Source organism: Anopheles ziemanni, chromosome 3, assembly GCF_943734765.1.
Source record: "Anopheles ziemanni chromosome 3, idAnoZiCoDA_A2_x.2, whole genome shotgun sequence".
In the NCBI taxonomy this organism is placed as follows: Eukaryota; Metazoa; Arthropoda; class Insecta; order Diptera; family Culicidae; genus Anopheles; species Anopheles ziemanni.
The window spans coordinates 30,780,234-30,794,781 of record NC_080706.1 but is presented as its reverse complement, the minus strand read 5'-3'; the positions used below and the strand labels follow the sequence as shown (position 1 = coordinate 30,794,781).

The 14,548-nt window shown below is 48.5% G+C and overlaps 1 protein-coding gene across 1 annotated transcript; it reads left to right on the top strand.

Moving 5' to 3' along the window:
• The first annotated feature begins 10,402 nt into the window (after window positions 1–10,402).
• LOC131284522 (uncharacterized) lies at window positions 10,403–14,343 on the top strand. The gene is made up of 6 exons (XM_058313381.1): window positions 10,403–10,460; window positions 13,295–13,372; window positions 13,472–13,653; window positions 13,736–13,934; window positions 14,010–14,116; window positions 14,221–14,343. Exons 1-6 carry the CDS (start codon window positions 10,406–10,408, stop codon window positions 14,341–14,343), a joined length of 744 nt encoding a protein of 247 aa, XP_058169364.1. The 5' UTR covers window positions 10,403–10,405.
• The last annotated feature ends 205 nt before the right edge of the window (window positions 14,344–14,548 follow it).

The following is a 14,548-nucleotide window of genomic DNA, read 5'->3' as shown; positions in this document are numbered from 1 at the left end:
ACACACACACACACACATGGTCATGCGTTCATTCAATTTGCAGCTAGTAGAGCGCATCCAGGACAAAGGGCAGAAGACGGGGAAGGTGAAGGTAGTGGGCAGTTGATTCGGGAGGCAAAGGACCCGGTAGTTTGGTACTATCTCGACTGATCAAAATTCATTGGAATCTGGCGCTTCCCTTTCCCTTCTCCTAACGCACAAAGAAACAGGGTTTCTATGGAATGGACGGGAATGGAATTTGGAGCTAGCAAAGACAGTGTTTTTCAATCGTTTCAGGCAAAAGAAGCGATTAATGTTCATCAAAACTGAAACCCATTTGGGGGTTTTCTTCTTCGAATTTTCATTTTTAGCATCAAAGTCATAGCGATTATATAGATCCACGCGAAAAGTTTTACACATTCTGTTTAAGATCAGCATTAGACATGGAATGTACTAGAAAATTGAATATTCATTAGATTTCCATTTAATTCAGTCGGGAAAGAATTTTCTTTCTAAAAACTCTAAGCGGTCTGTTCATCAACTAACCCCCCAGAGTAGAGTAAACTTTTTTAAACCATCCACTCACTCCTCTCGATTTTGTTGTAATGAAATTTGCATATTCTAATTTAACAATCTAAAGCTCATGTTTTGGAATCGATTTAAGTAAAACTGCAAATTGATCCACTATAGTGTCATAAGTAAACGACTTCAGCGACTTGTCCATCATTCATGAAATCATTTTTAATATCATATAAGATTCCAAATTAAATACTAACATAATAAATCTTATGTTACAGCAACAACTTGGAATTGCGAAAGGGACAATTTTGAAGATGTTTTATCCGCTTTTTGAAGGTCGTTGTTAAACACATCTGTTTTGATCAACCGCTAAAGTCTTTTATGTTTACTGGAAGCTTCAATGGTAGCTCATAATTATCTCCATGGAGTAAGCATTGCCGATCCGGTTTTGAAATTCATCGTAATATTAAAATGGATTCCACATTTATGACCACAATTGCAACCTTGACTTCTTCACGAGCTACACCCAAACAGTCGCCATTCCCTCGGTGATGGGTTGAAGAACACTGCTCCCCCGGGGGATGGCATTAGGTGAGCGCCTCGGTCCACGGTTACGTTCGATTTTTTGTTTTGTTTATTTGATATTCACTTCATCTATCAACTGATTAGCACCCGAAGGTCTGCTCCGTTCGGTTCGGCTCGTTACGTTGGTTCGTCCCGGGGCCCTCTGGGTGTGACGACCATCAGCGCCATCAGCAAACTACCAGAAGCCGGAGCTCCATCGTTGCCCCGGCAACGGCGGTTAACGGTAACGAAGTTATTACTGGACGTGCTGGTCTCGCCCGGACCAGCTCGAACTCCATGGCTACCGCCGCAGGCTCCCGTACTCCCTCGGAACAGGATACCTAACCCTCCTTCGCCGTCCGGCTTTTAACTCTCGTCAAACGGAGGGAGTCAACCTTTCCGGGCAGTTGCGAAGCAAAGTTTTTCCCACGCCCGATACGTCGCTAGATATAAAAGTGACACTTCCGCCCGGAACGGACGTGCAAGCACACAGCCATTTACGCAATACACGAGGGTGCAAGTGGTGGCGGGCAGAGGGGATTGAAGTACGAAAAGGATTCGCCAGATAACGCCGGTGTTCCATTAAACTGTTGCTCGGCTCGGTACCGCACACTGGGCAGCTCGCACCGAACCGGAAACGATGGATTCCGACAGTTCCGAAGGGATGCGTCTAGCGGACCGCGTCCTGCCGGCCGTTGTCGGTTTTTGAGGTTAAATTTTAAATGTCAACGGCCTGCCCCGAGGGAGCGATACCGGAGGGAAACCTGGAAGGAAGTAGGCTATGGTAGGCACATTCAACAAGGGAGAAAGAAAGAGACAGCGAGGGCATCACGTGCAGCGGCATGCAACAGTGTCGGGATAAATTTTGCCTTTTAACGCTCAAACCGACAACTAGGACGACTAAGAGCAGTGAAACAGAACCTTTTGCAACAGCCCACACACGCACACACACACACACACATACACACACACCAACGCAAAAACCGCTTAGTGGTCACATCGGGATTCGGTCATTAGGTTTTGGCTTGCAGAAAATTTGCCTACGAAACACCCCGTCAGCCATCATCAAACTGTATGTGTGCGCCTCTCTGCTTCCATTAGTGGATCCAATTTAATTTATTCAAATCTCCCCCCCCCCCCCCCCCGCCACCCAAGTTCCCCTCCCTAAAGGGCCTTGTTTCGTTTGCCACTTCAATTCCGGGGAGGGGTTTTTCCGATTATGCCGGGGAAAGCGGGGATTGACGTTTGCCGGTTTTGCTCGATCTGACCAGCTCGATGCTCGGCTGGCGAACGCGGGAACGTGTTCATAATTTTCACACCTTGCCAGTTTTCATCACCCGGGCGATTTTGCCTTCCTTATCTCTCTCACACATACTCTCTTTCTCTCTCGCTCGCTCGCAATCTCTCTCTTTCTCTCTCTCTCTCTCTCTCTCTCTCTCTTCGTTCATCGAGCTCATTTGTGCCATCGATCCTGCCATCGCCTGAAGCTTCGGGTGGAAATGCAAACGCGAAATGAGTCCGCGCCGAGTCTAAGGAATCCCGTGGAAATGAATGAAGCTGGAGGGAAGGAGGGGGGGGGGGGAGAAGGAAGGGAGACTGGGGTGAAGTTTCGTAATTAGCCGGAAATGAGGTTATCTTTTCCCGGCCGGGGGGAGGTAGGTGAGGGCAGGGCGCAAACGAAGGGCGCCTTTCGCGTGAGGTTTTTCCAAAGGGGATCGATTTCTTTTCATTTAGTGTGTTGTAAATTTTCATCTTCTCTTCCGCATTTGCACGGATTGCCTACCTCCCCCCGCCCGTTTGAAACCGAACTACGAAACCAATGAGCCGTGCAGCGAAATGCAGGAACGATGCCCGGGGACTGGATCCGATATTACGTAACCTCACTCTGGTGGAGTGAACGGCAAAAGGTCTCGCGCCAACCATCCATCTTCCATCCATCGCGTTGGCCGTTCGCTTGGGGTCTGCTGGGGTTTGAAGGATGGAAAAAGCTGTTCACGGCACACTCCCAGCCTCTGCCCACTACCCCCACACCTTCTCAAACCACCGACGTTACTACGGGACAAACTGCTTCCGGATGACTTCCAATCAATAAAGTTCGCCATTAGTGGCCAGGATGCAAACCGCAATCCGGCGCCCGGGTGGAGAGGTCCAGGCGCGCGGTTCGTGCATCCGAACGGTAGTAAATATGTCAATAAACGGAGAATGGAGACATCCTCGCCGTAATCAAAGGCACGTCCATGCTGGCCCTTAAAATAGCTGGCCCGCAAATGTGCCGTAGGCTAGAGGAGGCCATTCCTAGCTGGTCCTAGATTCCTGAATTCCGGATCACTCTTGGATTTTTGCAGAACCGTTCCACCAACAACGACCACTATCTCACTGAAGTCTTAACATTTGCGTGGAATTCATATAACCATCTTGTTTTACGAATCAATATTCATGTTAAGCAAATTTCTACATCTGTCCAACGATGCTTCGTGATAATTACAAAAATGGAGATGAAATGACGTTGTTACAAATCGAATCACCGAATCATCGAATGAGCTTATGAGAGAGAGAGAGAGAGAGAGAGAGAGAAAGATAGAGAGCGAGAAAAAAGAACACGTTTTTCGGAAATAATAACAGCAATAGCATTAACGCCTCGGGACGACCAACGATCGTCTGTTTTATATCTTCCTTTTAGAGGTTGTTGAGATATCCCGTTACAAAGGAAATACGTCGTTTTGTTGATTAACATCGCCGGTGACATTTCATCTTCGTTTACGCTTTTATCTTCCAGCATCGTTTGTCAGACAACGAAATTTGCTGAACTTCAATGCTGATTTGTTACACGCTGTTTCTAAGCTCGGTTTATAAAACACGAACTCGATGGCATTTCGTTTGGGATATCTAAGAGTAATCCTTGCTCCACCGGAGTTTCTTTTATGTCCCAATCCCGACGACCGAATGCTCAATTCATCACCTCTTATCATTCCGCTCCAATTCGGTGCGCCATCTTTTAACCCATCACTACCGACTCGCACTTCACTCGCCTACTTTGCCAGCTGTGGTGAATCGTTTGACGAACGACCGGACGCAACCAGAAAGAAAAACAGTAGAAACCTTCCTCCGGCGTGTTGTCCTCGATCGAACGGTAATAATCGTAACACATCGACGCCCCCGGACGAGGGTCATCCTTTGGGCCCTTCATAAAAACCACCCTGTGCCCGCTCCCCCGCTCGCCACCTCCCCGCAGGACGGTGGTGGAATGGGAAGCAATAAACGACGTGCCGGCTCGACCGGCATCACTGCCCGGGACACGTCAATAAAAGTTGATCCTTTCGCTTTGCCTTCCGTTTGATGTCCAGGCCGGCGGGCCGCAGAAGATGATGGCGAACATGAACGAGATTTTAGTGTGGTCTATTTTTACCTCCAAGTGTCCCCCCCCCCCCCCCCGTCATCGCCACGATCGTCTCCGGGAACCGTTTTCCAGTCCGTCACGCCTTGCGCGAACTTCAAAGATCTCCGCGTCCTTGCGCGTGGCAACCTCTCTTTGGAGCCCCGGCGATGGCTCGTCACCACAAAAGACATCAACTTACGAACGTGTATGACATTTTGGAAGTGATGGAGAGATAGAGAGAGAGAGAGAGAAAGTCGGCACGCGAAACATAGAAGCGAGTTAATTAATTTAATCCGCGCCGCTCGAGTGGTTATATCTTTTTATTATTATTTTTCTGTGCCTTCCTCTTCAGCTGCCAGCCGCGCGCACACATTTGAAATTGTCGTGCTTCGGGCGAAGAGATACAACAAATAAAAGCCGTCCCATCATCATCTCTCGAGTGCACGCCCCCCCTGTCCCTGTGCGGTGTATCTTTGCCCGGCCAGGTTCCCACTTATTATCCTTGGCCCTGGCACACGTCAGCGGAACACGCGAACGTGTCTGTCGAATGGAATAATTACTCAAAGCGAATGTATTTCCGCTAATTCCTCGCCACCGTCAGCCGGCTCGTCCTGTCCGGGAAGCTCTGAAACACGAACGAACGAACGAAAGGACGAACGAACGGACGGGCAAACAACCGGTCTCCGTTATCGCCCGCAACACACGGCACAATGTGGGGATTATTACGTAAAAAGCCATGTGGGCCGATGGCGGTACATGTGCGGTTTTTGCATCCGTGTGTGGGTGTGTGGGCGAATATGGCTTTGATAATTCTTTAATCACACACCTGACCTCTTTCTCCCCGGGTCCTAGCATATCACGTCCTCGCTATACTGTGGAGTGGGTTTGGTGAGCTATGAATGCTCATTGACACCTGTCACTCGCCGAACAGCTATGATCCAGCTCGGTGCGCCTGTCTGCAAGTTCATTAAATATTTAAACGACCAACACATGTTGCTCTAGTTGGCACTGGACATGGGATATTCTATGTTTCCCCATAACCTAGGTCAGTGAGCTAACGAAATGGCCAAGTGCTCCTTGTAATCAATATACATCTGAAATTAACATCAACTTTATCATGCAAACTAATGTTTGTACTTAGTATAATAAATTGAAAAGTTGTTAATGTTAATACTGTACTAGAATTATTGATTACAGATATTAAATTTATCTAAAATATAGAGGATTCATCGACAAAATAGCTGAAATTATTTTAGTTACACAACTTCATAAAAAACAATCTCTTTACTGATATCATCTTAAATTTTTGACGAATGGAGAAGAAATGTAAGGCATTGTCTCAGAATTACTTTTTTTGCTAATTTGATGGATTTTAAAAATCAGAATTCGGTACCACTAATGCATATCAAACAGTACTTGTATCTAAACTTACAAATACTTAAGATATCCGTATAACTATTTCAATACTACCTGGAATACTGTTTATATACGGTGTTATATAAGTTTGTGAGTGATGCATAAATAGGCTTTATTTTCTAGTTCAATGTTTTGGAATCCTTGTAACAACAATAAGGGTTACATATGCCCTAATTGCCATTTTGAATGTGCTTCTTTCAAAAGCCTGAAACCTGGTACCTAAGGCATGATAAATTTTCTATTACTTGCTGCACCATGCCTAATCTTGCTGTATGAAACATGCTTGCCCACTAACAGCAAAACTGTCCGATGTTGAAAATAAACGTTCCAGTTGCATCATTCTGTGCCCCAAAAGTGCTTACTTCAAAACATTCACCTCACCATCATTACCGTCGGGTCAGTCTCGGCAGCCTCGAGCAACCAAAGGTGGTGCACTTTAGGCCATCGTTCGGCGAAACGAGGTTTGTCCCTTTTCCTGTCGGTTTTTTTCATTCCTGCCCTTGCATAGCCCACTTGTACTTCTTGTCTCGCGAACCTCCGAAAGGCAGTGTCCAATCTGGCGTGTGATGGAAGGCACCACCAACATTATCCTGCAAGGACAAAAACGGAACAAAAGCACTGTGTGCCATTGCTGTCCCCCCACTCTCCCTCTCTCTATCTCCCTCTCTCTTCTTCTATCCCCTGGCGCCCCACAAAGCGACACGACAGAAAAAAAGGGAAGAAAGGAAATGTTCATCCTTTTTCCCTAATTGGCGAAAGCCGGCCAGTGTTTGCTCGCTGTGCAATTTGACGAAAGCACGGACGCTGTGTCTAGGTTCGTAATATGTTTCGTGTCACCGTGAGGCGCCCGCTGCTTGACGGATGAAGAACGACCCGTGAAAGGGTAGTGGAGGGAATCGGACAGCACTAGAAGGAGAAGACATATAGCCATGCACTCAACGTAGGGAAGTAGGGAAAATTATGGAAAAATAGAGCTGCGGCGAGCGGAAAAGAAGCGTCGGGAGCAGCGGTGTCGGATGAACGCGACGCGGAACAACTCGACTCGATAAATAGTATGTGCAATTTTCTGGGGAGACAGATGGAAAAAAACGGAACGAGAAAGAAAAAAACCCCAAACCCAAGAAATAATGCCCTCCATCCTGACACGGAGCACAGTCCTGTTACGTTCGTTCCTGGCGTTCCTTCCGCGTCATATTCCCGCATGCCGATCGGCGTTGGGGCGGGAAAAACGTACGGGAAAACGGCAAACCGAGCGGTGGCATCGAGCATCCGAGCCGGAGGTTGCGGAAAGCAAAACGAGAAAAATCCATACCAGCGCAACGAGAAGCAGTCGCTGGCGAGGCTGAGGCCAGTCTCAGCCTCGTCGTCCATTATGGCGGAGAACGCTGCCTTGGCGACTAAGCCCACCCTGAGCCCGAAGCTGGGAAGCTTGAAGAAAAGCGCTGTCAATGGCATTTGTTGGCCGTTTAGTTGCGTCTTTGTTTTATTTGTTGTGTCATTTCTCTCGACCGGTTGTGCGCTCGAACTTCGCCATTTTTTTTTTTTTTTATGCCCAGACAGCTTCCGAGAGTCTGGTGAAATTTTCCAACCATCGCTTGACGCTGCTTCTGTCTGCTCTCCCTCTTTGCACTTATTCTTCATGCACTCGGTGACATAATTACGTTCAATTCTTCATCGGGTTTTCCGTCCGACTGCTTCATTTCATCCGTGATACAGTTCAGCAGGGACTTTGACAGACGGAACAAGGGTGCTGGTAGGTGACGGGTGCCTGTACTAAGGGCCACCTGGGCGATCCCTCCATCGGAACCTGTATAGGGAAAGCAGGGACAGGGAGCTTAAACACACACACACATAGGGTATGTTCCTAGGTTCTTGCGCTTCTCCATAAAACTCCGATGGAACTGGTTGTTTGTGTTAACCTCACACGCTCAGGTTGACATTCCAGAGGTGGCTGATTTTGCGCTCGCTTTAGATCTAGAAGCCTCCCCGTAAACGTAACATAAGCCTCGACACACGAGAATCGTTTCCCTGGCAACGGCTGGAAGGCTGATGTTTTTTTTTAGTATGACAGCGCGCAAAAACAACGGGACCCCACGGGCTGACAGATCGATCGGGGGAGCTGTCAGATTAGTTTCACATCGGATCACAATAAGTCGTTGCTGCCACCCGCTGCGAATGGGGAAACAGGTTTCGCAGAACGAGCCACCAGAACCATCGCTCGGATTGGAGCGGGCAGGCCGGAATTCATCTATCTCCCCCGGACGGAACAGACAGGCTGTTGAAAGTTCCTGCACGGAAGTAACACGGATAACAACACGCCAAACACAACCCGTACAGCAAAGCACACGACAACACGTAACAGCACGTCCTTCGCCCCTTAATTGCAGTAGAGAGCACCTGTCCGTCCGCCCTGGCCGTGGTTTCCTAATCCGCATTCCTTCCACCGAGGGCGTTACTATTTATAAACACTCACACACACACACATAACCTCTTGTTGCGCAGCCCCATTATTACTCGAAGGGCACTTTTATTGCTTGAGTACCTCGGAGATTGGTCGGTGGTTTTTGCGGCAGCCAACCTTTAGAGGATCGTCTTCTCTCATCTCGAGTACTTTGGGCCCCCCTACCCCCCCCCCCCCCTCCCTCCCTGCCTCGCTTTTCTCTCCTTCACCAACTCTCCGCGGAAGCTCGAAAAGTCTCGTGGGCTCTCGGGTTTTAATAACCCTCATATTGATCGAAACAAGTGGACATCGAATCAAGTGGAAAAGGCTTCCATTTCCCGCGTCCTCCAACAGTCCACTGCTTCCGACGGTGAAACCAAGGAGTGTTTGATGCGACAGAACTTTCCCATCGAGCCACTTCGAGCCCGGGAGACACACGCCAAACGTGGGATTGGTAGCGTACATTTAAAACGTACAATGTTTGCCTAAAAGTTTGTTTGAGCTGCTACAATAAGCGCCGACAAATTGAACCAACACGTTGTGTAACGTTTTGTGATTGCAGACAACTTTTGTTTTTGCCGGCAGCGCCGGGCTCTAAATAGGCGTGGGCAAATTAGGCTAAACATTGGGAGGCTCCGAGCATGGGAGAATGTTCTGATAAAAAGTCAATGTTATGGTAGCAATGTGCAGCCACACGTGGAGCGTGAAATAGCATACGCAAAAGCAATTTAAGTCTGTTGAACTTGTATGACTTTTATTTCTTTGCTTGTAGCAAGAACGTGGATGGGGAAAATTCAAGTCGATACTCTAAAAGTTCGTTCCAGCTAGTCTTTTTTCGTAGTTAAAGAAATATTTTTATTTCAATACAAAGTTTGTTTTCGTTTTTTAAATAAAAATATGTTTAGTTTATAATCATGCTCTTTTTGTAGTTGAATTCTTTGTGAGAACTCTTATAGTGACGATAATATGTTTTTAAAATTGGCAATAAAAGTACACAGCTTTTTTTAAATTCAAACGAGATTCGAATTCTCCCCTCCAACTATGGATGATGAATAAACATTATATTGTAGATCAGTTTTATCAGCAAATCGACTATTTTTGAGTAGTAATAACCGAATTCACAAGAATTTGATATTGGTACTCTTTCAAGGGGATTGTTTCCAAAAAATTATTTGAATTTTCATGTTGCCATACCGCATGTTTATCCTTCGTTTTGTTTTCTGGAGGGTGACAAAAATGTCAAAGTACAGCCAAAAGTTTTCAAATAGTAAGCAAGTAGTCTTATCTGAGATTGTTTAGTGTGTTCACTTGCTAAACTCGATCTAGTATTTTTCGGAACTAGCGTCAGTAGAAAGGGAAACTTTTTCCATAACAAATGGTACAATTGGATTCGGGAAATTCATTAACCATCCTATTCATGCAGACTATTTGTGACTAGCTTCATAATCATCGTCCTTCCGTTGTGTTCACATTCAGCATGTCCCTAGCCGGCCATAGGCCGTTCATTCTAGCGTTGCTCACCTGTTTCCGTTCCGATATAGTGTGTGCCAATTTATCCACCCAACTTTTGATGTGCGCGGAATGGTAGTGTGCGATGTCACCTGCCAATCCCCACCCCCCCAAAACGAGCCAAACCGCAAATACAACCCCTCACCGATTCCTCTTGCCTTGCAGGTATCTGGTACAACAATGAGTCTAACCTAGATTGGGTACGCAGAGCCAACCGATAGTATAGAACGTACCCTAATAAAGGGTTCGGAAGGAAACTACGCTATCCGAGAAAAGTTAACAAACAGCAGCAACAGAACTGTCCACAACCGCAACCACCACCATCCTCCACCAGACCTTCAGCAGCAGCAGCAGCCGCAACTTCACCACCATCGGCATCAGCAACAGCACCACACCACGCCAGCTCGTCATCGCAGTCATCTCACCGGCACCACCACCACCACCACCACCACCACCACCAACAGCAGCAGCTTCAGCTTCAGCAACCGTCGACCTCGTGTTCGTCGTCCGGCCAGCGCCTTCCAGCAGCGGATCAGCAGCAACAGCAGCAGCAACCGCGCCGAAACTCGCGGCAATTGCAACGCACCGAGCTGGCGACCAAGATGGGCAAGCACGACATGAAGCGCGGCATTTCCCAGCGATCCTCGGATGCCGGTGGTAAGTGCCGTTCTGTTTTGGATTACCTTTGTATTTCCTACCGAACGCCGCCTCGGCAACACCGTACGGCATGTTGTGGGCTTACGACTCCACTCCCGGGCCGAGAAGGGACTAAATTTCATTTCGTTTATTGATTTGTGAGGCTTCCCCCATTCCCTCCGTCGGCAAAGGGACCGTTTCCCTCTCCACCGCCCTTGGGGATGGGGAGGCAAAAGTAATACACCCCTTATATGGCAAGCTGTGTGTATGTTTTTGCTTACTGTTATTTACCTTTCTTTTCTCGCTCCCTCCTCCAACGACCCCGTCATCCTTCGATTCCCCCACTTGGTTGGTTCTTTCTTCCTGCTCTTGGCGAACCTACTCACAACACACCACACACGCACGCACTGATCGGGACACAATAACATACACGGTTAGGTTACCGGGCTACCGGGAGCACTTCTGGAGACGAAGCCATCATCCGTGCGGGCAAGAAGAAGCGTCTCCCTAATTGGGAGCAGCGAGTTTCTGTAGGCCAAACATGGTTAGGACTGCTCGTGGTGCTTCTCGTAGCCACCTGTTGCGTGGAAGCCACGGGCGACGGCTGTTTGGACTGTTTCCTTCTGGCGGAGGAAAGCGAGCAACCGTACGAGCTGACGATGGAGGCGAGTGCCGAGGCTGGCCTGTCGGAGAGCGGTCCGACTGAGCTTGTGGTCGAGGTGCTGCTACGTCACCCGAACTCGACATGCCGCTGGGAACATTCTGGACCGCTGGCCGGGGATCTGTACGCGCTTTACGATGACCAGCTGGAAGGAAGATGCGTCCGGACCGGCGCTATTCACCACGAGGAGGATGCCCTCGAGCGGACCTTCTATTGCTTCGATGCGGACCTCCTGCTGACACTCTGCAAGTTGCGCAAGGAGACGGAACTACGCCGGCTGGAGCGTATGGCAACGCAGCGACGCAAGCGTGACTATCACCCGACCGGCTGTAGCCTCAACAACCTGCTGTCCACCAACCGGAAGGTGTACGAGTTTGGACTGGAGAATGAGGGCCTCAAACCGACGTCGCAGATCATACTCAGCACCATCTTTCTCGTCACGGACGTGCTGTCCGAGTTCTACAACCGCCGGATCGCCGGCTATGGCGGTCCGGGTGGTGCTACCGGTCCCGACGCTGGATCCTCCGTCCCTCCCAAGGGCAATCCACCGATCGAGGTGATCCTGCTGCAGACGATCAAGCACCAGATCTTGCACAAGCTAGGACTCCGCGAACGACCCCGTCTCACCAAGCACCTCAACAACGAGTACGTGTTCGAGGCGTTCGATCGCATCTACGGCAACCGAATCAACATCGGCAACAGCTACGCCGAGGAGCACTACTACCGGCGCTATCTTACCGCCAACCTCTCGTCCGACCTCTCGGGAGACTTTGTCGATGCGTTCTTCCGGGGGCCCGAGGGTCGTGAGGCCGGCGAACGGAACGCCCAGTCCTCGCAGCCGAAACAGAAGTCCACCAAAACAGGCAAACAAAGCGCATCGGCGACGGCGTCCGCTTCCACGGCGGATCAATCCGCCGGTGGCGACAAGCACAATCTCTTTGCCGGCACGAAAATTCTGTCCTACGCCGAAAAAGGTTAGCCCCCACAGCTCCATCTGGTAACGGTGGAACGGTAGAGCGTGCTCTACTTCTGAATCCCGTTAGAATGAACCAAAACCGAGATTCAATTTAATCGCGAGCCTAAGGCACGACTAAGTGCAAGATCACGCACGAACTTCTCAGGCGCTCACAATCAAACGCTTCCGAAGTTCGTGATTGTTCCTGGGCCCGAAACGAGCTTCCATAAAGTGATTGCCTGCTGATGGTTGGTGCCCGTTTCCGTACTACAAACTACCGAATGCCTTTTACATAAAGACCGTTTACACCACTTTCCACACTGTCGAAAGAGTCTTATCAAATCTGTTATCTTAACGTTTACCATAAACACCATGCTTCAGCAAATTTTAATGAGAATGTTTTCAAAGTTATTTTCCACCGGAGGGGGGAAAGTTTTCCCAACGTATTGGGGGAGCGAAGGCCAGTAGTTTCTTTCTTCCAGCACCGCAGCAGGCTGCGTCTCCAACTCCAACGCCGTCTCTGACGCCCCACGAAAGAAGGTACACTTTTCACCAAAGCCAAAACAAACTAACACACTTCACCACGACAGAACACACTCAGTAAGTTGCCATTAGCATTATTGGTTTTTCGGTAGTGTGTTTTACTGGTTATAATTCCGACGATGCTTTAGTTTTTGAGTTTTTCTTCTCCATCTCGGTTTGATTTACTTTTCCATCTCCATCTCCACCGGAACATGTTCGTCGAATCGCATCAGCAAACTTTTAGAGAACGCGTTTGACTTGTTTGTAGCAGTTTGGCCTCATTGCAAACATAACATTATTCATTCACATTTTGCTCTTCTTCTCCACAGAATCTCCCAAGCATTATGGTAAGTTTAATGTACACACACATCTCGATTTCCTTTTCCATGCAGTTTTTGGTTTGGTTTGAAGCTAGAATAGTTTTACTACTACTAGACTTGACATCAATATAGTTTTAGATAATTTCAAACTTTTTCCTTACTTTCATAGAGTGAACATATAGAGTTTGATTTCTTTTCAAGTCTCACTGCTTCAGAGTGCCAATAGAAGGGGATGTTTGTGAAAATAATGTTTGTCTCATAATCACTATTTATAAAAACCCATAAAAGAAACATTAGCTTCTCCTTAGCATAGACATTAAAAAAAAATGTCAATAGTACCGTAGGTCTTGCGTAGACTCCACCCATTGATAGCAAACTGTTTATTGCCCATTCGTAGCTTCAACAAATTTAGTTGGCAAATTTACACAGAGCGTCCGACGAATAGTGCAGGACGTGAAGGACGAAGGTTCGCCGAGTGAGTATCGTTCCGCCACCGTTTACGCGTAGTGTTGGCTTCCCGAACACTCGGTCACACTGATCCCGGGCCGGTTGCCCCTTTCCCTACCCGCTTCAGGTGGAATGAGCCGCGAAGAGTTGATCGAAACCAACGAGCGACTGCGAGCGGTTCGGATCCGCCTGGAGGAATCGTACGACACGGCCAAGAAGGCGCTCGTCAACCTGATGAACAAGTACGGCGACTCCAAGAGCCAGCGTAACATCTTCAATCGCTACCCGATGCTGAAGCTCATGATAAAGGTCCGTAGGAGGGTTTAGAGTTGAGATTTCTTGTTCGTCCTCTGGAATCGACAATTTTAATCTATTTGGTGTCCCCTTGCAGGACGTCATCCGGCTAGAGACGCAGTACTGGACGCTGGTCGAGATTCCGAAGCAGGAGAAGCTAGAAACTGTTCCGGCCTTCGTGCTGCGTGCCTGTAGCATTATGGAGAAGTCGCAGAAGTCGGGCGAGGGTGTCAAAACGTCGGCCAAGCTCGCCGAGGAAGCTGCTGAGCGGCGCGAACGAATGGAGCGGCTCGAAAGTATGTCGATCGACAGCGATCTTCTTTAAACATCATGCTTACGCTTCAATCCCCTTTATTCATTTACTTTAAAAGCCATGACCACGGCACAGATCGAGCAGGAAAACACGCAGATGATCAACGATCTGTACCGCATGCTCAAAAAGTACACCGGCCTGAGGAACTTGATCCGGGAGTTGAAGGTAAGCGCGCCGGCAGGCAACGGATCTCCGAAATAGAATGAAACGCTAACCTTCACTTGCGGTTTATTTATCTTTCCACACGCTTACGCCCTACACTTTGCCAGTCCGAGTACGGCAACTCGAAAATCTATCCCATCTTTCCCCGGTACACCATGCTGAAAGACATGATCAAGGACATCATGCACGATCCGGACTACATGGAGGTCTGTCACGAGGTGGACAACTGAAATCACCAGAAATAAAACTCGTTCTTCATCGCATCGAACGTGTAACGCGCTGTTACGATGAAGACCGGGTTTTATTCGGGTACGCCAACAACCAACCACCAACCAAACCAGCCTGCCCCCGCCGAGCTGTCCGTCCGCGGGCCCCCGTTGGGCCCGGGGGTGGAGGAGGACGGTCTGGGGGCGGCCCTCTACCAACCACTATATC